Here is a 7,874-nt window from a genome sequence, read left to right as displayed (position 1 = left end):
TTCCACGAGGGAGGGAGCCCAGTGCCCCCTGCCCCATCTTGGACCCGGGATGTAGGGGTGAGCAGGAACCATGAGCGGAAGGACCGAGATGGATCAGTCTGTCTAAAGGTCCTCTCGGGGGAGAAGCCGTGTTTGGGGGTGGCTTCCGTTTACACCACTGCTGCCTCACTGGGAACGCTGTGTGCCATTTGGGTATGCAGGAGGAGGGCCCTTTCCCTCACACTGGGGGTGGCCAACTTCCAGAGGTCTGGGGGGCGGAGTCTGTGCCTCAGGGCCCATTTAGCCTTTTGGAGGGAGGGGACACCAGGGGGCGCACGTTACACTTCGCGCCCCTGGCTCCTCGGGGGGGGGGAGGGGAGCATCAGCCTCCGCCAACCTTTCCTCTGAGGCAGCCAGGCAAGGAGGCATTGGGTCCTGGGAGGGACACTGCATGAGTTCAGAAGGGACCGTGGAGCGAGGCGGAGGGGAGGAGGGGGCGCACACAGTGGATCCCAGGAACGGCTTTGCCTCCTTCATCTCCTCCCCCCACAAAAGCACACAGTCCCTGTTCGGTTTTGGGGCTTTTAGTTTGAAAAAATCTCAGGTTGAAAGTGAACGACACAAAGTGAGGCTTGGCCACCAGTCCCACAAATAAAAAACAGAAGGCCTTAAATAGGAGGTGTGTGGGGTGGGGGTGAGCGCAGCCGAGAAACCCCCACACTGAGAAACTGCTCCCCGCCTACAGAAACATCACAGGCACGGAAATGGCAACAACCACACGGAGAGGCTGCGAGGGGTGGGTGGGGCGGGCGGGCGGGCTTCCGGGCTCTGCGGCCAGGGCCTGGCCCTCCCCACCATTCACTCTTTGGAATGGTTTCAAAGAACAGTGGGCCCCCCTCACGAATCCCCCCTCCCTCCCCAACGACAGAGACCAACTGGGCTTCCCTAAGGCTAAAAAAGGCCCCTGCCTCAGAGGCAGCGACAGTTCAGCATCCGTTAGAAAACCAGAGTCCAGTGAGAGCAGCGCTGGCAATTCCAGCCCGGCGCGGCTGCTAGTCCTGCCTGGCCTTCTTGCTGCAGCTCTCTTCCGTGGGGGGGGCGGCGTCGGCGTCTGCTTCCGCCACAGCCTCCTCCTCGTCTCCCTCCAGTTTCCGTTTGCCCCCTTCAGCGGCAGCGGCAGCAGCAATGGGGGAGGGCTGGCTGGGGCGGGGCTTGAAGGAGATGAGGATGCAGGTCATGTTGTCACAGCCGGTTCCGTCGCCAGATGTGTCGGGAGCCAGGCAGTGGTCCAGGAGCTGGGCAGGGGGAGGGAAGATGGGGAGGTGGCCTTGTGTGAGCTCCCACCAGCTGCATCCCCCCGCCAGAGCCTCCCCCCCACCCCGTGGAGCTCCGCTGGACCCAAAGGAGGGAGTCTCGGCAGGCTCCGGCTGGGCTTGGTCAGGGCCTCGGGGGCTGGAGAGCCAGGGATCTGCTGGCTGCAAGGGTGCAGCTCTCCAAGCCCTCTGCCACAGAAGGAAGAGGCCGCCTGTGGCCTGCATTAGCCAGGCCTGCGATCCCCCTCGGGGCCTGCTCAGCTGCACGGACGTCCTGCCTCCGGCACGCCAGCCTTTGCTGAGAGCCACCCTCCCAACTGCACTCCTTTGCGCTCTGCATCTTAACGGAGAGCGAGCCAAACGCCTCCCAGCCCCTTCGTTCCTCGCGGGCCTCTCCTAGCCCCCCACTCACTTCTTCTACGATGGACGACAGGGACCGCAGCGCTCCGTTCTCCCTCTCCTGCGTGATCTTGGCCTGGACAAAATCCACCACCTCCTGGCTGCTCATGACGTTCCTGGGACGGGGGGAGGGGAAGGATGTTGTCCAAGGCAGGTGGAGGGTGGGCTTCCCCCCACTGACCCCCCACTGTGCAGCACGGGTCCCGGCTCGGCACAGGGGGCGCGCCCCCTTCACGGGGGAAGCCGCTGCCTCTGGGGCTCTCCCACAGCTGGAGCGGCAGCAGCTGCCACCCAGCCAACAGGAGGAGGGGAGGGCCAGCTGTAGCCCAGGCCCAGCGCCTGTCCACCCGCCTGCCTGCTTACCAGATGCCGTCGCAGGCAATGACCATGAAGTCGTGGGCGTCGCTGATGGTCAGTGTCTTGATATCTGGCAGCGCCGAGATCATCTGCTCCTCCGGAGGCAGGTTCTTGTTGCGCTTGTAGAAGTGATCTCCTGGGAAGGAGGGGGGGGGAGATCCGTTCGAGGGCTCACTGGAGAAAACCCATCTTTCGGGTGGGGAGGGAGGCTGCTCCATACAGACTCAGGGCTGTAAGGAGAACCCCGCCAACAGCCCAAGGAGGCCTAGGAAGCAGCCATGCAGCTGCCTGCTGTCCAGGGCAGTCACAGGCCACCGCCTTCCCTCCAGCCCATGCAGCTGGAAGTTGCTGCCACAACACGCGGGGCAGATCGTGGCCTCAGGTGGCAGATCCATCGGCAGCTAGTTGGCATGACAGCCACACGTAGCTGCTGCGTTGCAAGGCCATATCAGGCGCCGAGGAGCTCAGCAAAAGGCTGTTGCTGGCCTGCCTCTGAGCTGCCAAGAGCCTCTTTGCTGAGCACCGCCGGAAAGGCAGCCCTGAACTACGTGGGCTCTTGCTCTGAGCAGCAGTGCAAACCCATGGAGTCTTCTTCCCCTCCAGAGCCTGGCTCAGCCCCAGGCCAGGTATGGGGGCAGCTACTCCTTCGAGAGAAGGGCAGTGGGCCACAGGCCGCTGCTTGGGACCGGGAAAGGTGCCTCCACCAGCGAGGCCCAGGCCTGCCTCCGCCACACACGCACACTCACCAATGGCCCTGGAGAGGTTCAGGCCGCCGTTCACGCGGCCATCCATGGTCACTTTCCCCCCGGCGTTCTTGATCCTGGCCAGCTCCACCTCATCCTCAGGCTTGTGGTCATAGGACATGTCCACCGCAGTGCCGCCCTCTGACACCACGCAGCGGGAGTCGCCGGCGTTGGCTACTATTAGCTGTGCGCCCCGGATGAGCGCCACCACGGCCGTCGTGCCGCTGTCCGAGCCGGGCTGGAGAGGAAGAGGGCCATGAGGCATGCAGGACAGCAAGGCGGGCCTAAAGGGGGTGCCCAGAGCCCGGGCAAGAAGCGATGGAGAGCCCTGCACATCGTCCTCCCCCTCTCCTACGAGGCAGACCGGAGCCTGGATCGCTCTCGGGGGGGGGGGGGGGGAGAGACCCCAGCGCTGCCTTCCCCCCATTCAGGCACTGACCCTTTCTTTTCCCTCCATGCCCGGGAGCATCATGTCTTCCTCTTCCTCCTCCTCCGCTTCTTCCGTGTCGTCCTCCTCCTCATCTTCCTCGTGTTCTGCTTCCTCGCTACTGTAGCCATCCTCATCCTCGCTGCATTCCTAGCCAAAAGAGGGGCCCACCCCAAAGAGAAATCTGAGTGCCAGGGCACAGGCTCCTGTCCCACAAGGAGAGCCCGGGAGCGGCTCACAGCGGACCAGCTAGGCCCGCTCCCGGGTCAGCAGAGAGCGCAGAACTATGACATTTCTTCCCACTCAGGGCTTGAAGAACAACATGGCAAACAACCCCCACCCACCCTTGAGTACCTCACTGTCCTCCTCCTCCTCCTCCTCTTCCTCCTCCTCCTCTTCCGCATCCTCTGACTCATCCTCACTGTCCTCAAAGAACTTGGACTTGGCCGCTCGCTGGGCCTTGCTTGCAGAAGAGCAGGAGGGCTCAGCCTCCCCCGTGGCAGGAGCAGCTGCTCCTGCTGCTCCCTCCGCCCCTTTTTTCTGGGGGGTGCCGGCATCCCCTCCAGCAGCCACATCCGGCCCAGGGGGGAGGTTGCTGGACTCAGGGCACAGCTTGCCATTCTCCTCCTCTTCCTCCTCCTTGCAACGCCTCGAGAGCTCTTCAGCATCCGCCTCGCCATTCAGACTCGGTCCCCGGGCATTCTCCTGGGCCAGCTCTCTGCCTGGGGGCCCTAGCTTGCCCTTGACACAGTTTTGGCCGTAGCGAGTGAGCAGCTCCTCAATGGTCATGGTGGCCTCCTCATGCAACAAGGCGGCCTCTTCGTTGTCCACTGAGCAGGGGGAAAAGGGAGCAACAGTCAGCAGGGCAGCCTCTCTCCTAGCTTAGCAGGAGTATCTGCTACGGCTGCAGGAATACAGCAGCCACCTGCAGCTGCCCACGCACGCGGGGCCATTTCCCCACGAAACCCAGCGTAAGGCTTGGGCCCCCCCAACAACGCTCATGCCACTTGCGTCTGAGATCAGGGAGGCCACTTTCCTCATGGCTTGAAACCCAGAGGTGGGGAGAGGCATTCCAGCGCAAGGCATCTCTCCTCACCCCCCCACCAATCCTCTGCCTTTATTCTGGGGGGGGGGGCGCCTAGTTAGTGAGCTGCAGATTTGCTCACCATCATCTTCGTCTGCCACCTTCTCCTCTTTCTCATCACCGTCGTCTCGGGACCGCCCTGCCATCAGCCCCAGCTCCTCAATCACCTCCTCGGTTGTCAGCTTGGCATCAATGGCCAGAAAGGCATCTTCCAGGGCCTACAAGTAGCACCAAGAAATGAGGGGGGAGCTGTTTGTGATGGGTGCCACCAGGGAACCACTTTTGGAGAAGAGCTGTGCAGACTCCCGACGCCATCTGTAACGTGCCAGGGGAAAGGCACCTCCGCGCTGGCCTGCATCTCAATGCCCCTTGAACATTTGGTGCTGCTTTCAGCTCGGCTCGGCTCGGCTCAAGGGAACAGGCCACTGCAAACCCCGCCCAGGCTCTCGTTTGGGAAGGGGCGGGTGGTTGAACCCTCCTTGCCCGCTTCCCAGAATCATAGAATCATAGAATAGCAGAGTTGGAAGGGGCCTACAAGGCCATCGAGTCCAACCCCCTGCTCAATGCAGGGATCCACCCTAAAGCATCCCTGACATGCATCTCGGCGGTCGCTGTCGGAAGGCAGTGAAACAGACACCGCTGCTCTGATCCTGCTCTGGCCATTGTGTTATGCTCTTGGGGCTGCTACTCATGCAGGCATCTGATGGCTGGTCTAGCAACCCTTCAACCATTCTGCATTGAGTGACTGTGAGAACTCTTTACTTCAACAGCAACTTGGTCATACTGCACTACGCTTGGGAAGGGGATTAAAGGCATAAAGAAGCAAAGATTGCGGCAAGAAAGGTCAGAACCTCGAAAGGTAACCCAATGCCAAATTACAGAAGCTTTTGCTATACCAGCTGGCTTTAATTGTAAAGGAATATGGCTTGAAAACAGAAGATTTCCCGCCTAGCCCCGAAGGAGCAGGAGCAGGCGGCCGTGCTGATTCACATACTCCTTGTCTGTCCCCTCCCCCCACCCCCCGGCACCACACAGAAGCCCTAGGCACCTTCTTGTCCTGGTACACCTTACGGCCCAAACCAGGTGAAAAAGGCGGCACACCAACCACAGGCCCGGAGAGAGGACGGTCTTCTGGCCACGAACCCTGAAGGAAGCGAGGGGCGCTCACACACTGACCTTGGGAGGCGATGCTTACCTTTTGCAACTTGCCTTCCTTGTATGCTTTCTGGTCCTTGATGATCTCTGGGAGGTACTTGGCACAGTACAGGGCAACTTCTTCCCCTGGAGCAAAGGAGCCGACGATAAGAGGCCGGTCCACCCCACTACCATTCATCCCCCCAAAAAGAATAACCAAGCCACAGAGTAGGGGGGAACCTTCTGGGCACGTGCGCAGGTGATGCGGCCTCACAGTGCCCACCATGCCCCCACCCCAGTGCAGGGGAGACAACCTGTCAGACCCCTGCCCTGGCACTGACCGCTCACCCTGGTCAGTCTCTCCTTGGGAGGCAAGAGGCCACAAGGCGGTGGCGGGGGGGGGGGAAGGGGCTGAGGCTGGCGCCACCCAAGAAGGCGGCAGCTGGGGGGGGAAGGGGGCGGACACGCACCAGCGCCCCCCGGGCCACGCGGCGGAGGCTGCACGTGCAGGAGGCCTGGCTCCCGGCCACAGCCGCCTCGCCTGCCTCGCTTACCTCCGTGGCCGTCGTAGACCGAGAACAGGGCGGTCTCGGGGTCCAGCTCGGGGATGCAGTTGTGGGCGTCCTGAAAGAGGAGAAGGCGGGGCGGTGAGGGGGGGTGCGGAAGTGGAAGGGGGCGCCCGGCGCCGTCCCCAGCGCGGGGCTCCTGGTCCCTCCCGGGCCCGCCCGCCTTCGCCTTCGCCTCACCTCCATGGAGACCCGCCAGCCCTGCATGGCGCTGTAGCCGAAGTGCAGCGGGCGCGGCCCGGCCCCGGCGCCGTCCCCGGAGCTCTTGGCCGTGCTGGGCTGCGACAGGTAGGCGCCCATGGCACGCAGGCAGGCCGAGCCGGAGAGGGGCGGGCGGAGGACCGACGGCGGCAGGCGAGAAGGACGGACGGCGGCGGCGGCAGAAGCGAAGCGAGCGAGGGAGGGAAGCCAGGAGACCGGGAGGCGGAACCGGAAGCAGCCACCATAGAGTCCCCGCCGAGCGGAACAGGCGGAACCGGAAGTACTGGCCACAGAGTCATTGCCGAAAGGGAAGGCAGTGGCTAGCGAGGTTCGCGGGTAGAGCGGTCACGGGGGAGACTGAGTCTCCAGGAAAGAGAGGCGAGCGTGTGTGCGCCGCAGGTTGCCAGGCAACAGGGCTTGTCCGCCGGCGCCTCTCAGCGGGCGGCAGCCGGGAGAGCCCCGGGGAACGGGTGGGGGTGGAGGCGGAGGGAGAGGAGGCGCCGCGGCGGGCCCCCCTCCGCGGCCCCTTCTCCTCCTCCGGCCGCGCTGCCGCGGCGGGCCTGGTCGTGCCGCGGAAGCCCCGCCGCCCGTGCTGGGCAGGGTCACCCCCGCTTCCCGGCGGAGCGAGGCGCCCTTTGCAGCCCAGAGAGACGCTAGCCCACCCTTCCCCGGCTGCAGGCCCAATGGGCACAGCCGGCTGTGGCAGATGGGAACTGGAGTCGGGCCCTGGCCCAGGACCACCAGCCACGCCCAGCGAGCGCCCCTCACGGCCCCCCGGGCGCCCTCGCTGCAGCCCCGCCTCCAGCCCGGCCTGAAGCGCGCTCCGGCGGCTTCCCAGGACCACCCGCCGACTCCCATCTCCAACACCAGCTCAGGCGGGGAAATGGGCCCAAGAAGAGCCCTGATGCTGGATCAGGCCGAAGGCCCTGGGGAACAGTAGAGTTGGACGGGTCCCCTCTAAGGCCATCGAGTCCACCCTGCACAATGCAGGAGAGACTAGCCGGGTCCATCTGGTCCAGTCCGCTGTTCACGCCGCGGCCAAGCAGCTGCCCCAGCGGGAAGCCCACGAGCAGCACCCGAGGGCCGCAGCACCCGAGGGCCCCTGGTGATCGCGTAAAAGGAAGGAGAACGGGAGGAAGGCGGATTTGACGCCGTTGTTTCAAATACCTGCATTCATGCGAGCGGCTCTTGCATCTTAAGTATATGTTCGTTTCTGTTTTAAAAAAGGCCGGGGAACCGCTAGGCTGATGGGCGAGCGCGATGGTAACCGAACCCCTCGCCTCGCTTGGCTGCCCAGCGCTAGGCACAAGCACCACTCAGCACCAGAGCTCCGCTGCAGACCGGGGAGTGGGAGCAGAAGAAAGTCGCCCTCCGAACTACAGTAACGCTCCCCAGGCCAAGAAGCCTGTGCCGGCATCCCACTGAACACACGGGCTGAGTTCCGACGATACGCTAATCAACGGGGGTGGGGTGGGGTGAGTAATAGGAGCAGAATGGGAAACAATCGTTGATGAGCGTTTCGTCCGAACTCAGCCACGGCGGAGGGAGACCCGCTCCTGCCAGCTCATCAACCCAGGTCTCAGAAATCGGCTGGGTTCGGACGACACGATAATCAACGGGAGGGTAACGAGGCAATCGTCGGTTGTGTTGATTATAATTAAAGCAGGAAGG

General features: G+C 63.4%; 1 protein-coding gene across 1 annotated transcript; it reads right to left on the bottom strand.

The window, feature by feature from the left end:
* Window positions 1-547: 547 nt before the first annotated feature.
* Window positions 548-6,408, bottom strand: PPM1G (protein phosphatase, Mg2+/Mn2+ dependent 1G). The gene is made up of 10 exons (XM_063123656.1): window positions 6,183-6,408; window positions 5,991-6,060; window positions 5,498-5,583; window positions 4,385-4,520; window positions 3,573-4,048; window positions 3,231-3,368; window positions 2,795-3,029; window positions 2,055-2,184; window positions 1,705-1,807; window positions 548-1,274 (listed from the first exon to the last, which is right to left on the bottom strand). Exons 1-10 carry the CDS (start codon window positions 6,300-6,302, stop codon window positions 1,032-1,034), a joined length of 1,737 nt encoding a protein of 578 aa, XP_062979726.1. The 5' UTR covers window positions 6,303-6,408; the 3' UTR covers window positions 548-1,031.
* Between the last annotated feature and the right edge of the window lie 1,466 nt (window positions 6,409-7,874).

This window comes from Elgaria multicarinata, chromosome 4 (genome assembly GCF_023053635.1).
Source record: "Elgaria multicarinata webbii isolate HBS135686 ecotype San Diego chromosome 4, rElgMul1.1.pri, whole genome shotgun sequence".
Lineage (NCBI taxonomy): Eukaryota > Metazoa > Chordata > Lepidosauria > Squamata > Anguidae > Elgaria > Elgaria multicarinata.
The sequence above is the reverse complement of the archived record's forward strand: the minus strand, read 5'-3'. Positions and strand labels throughout refer to the sequence as shown.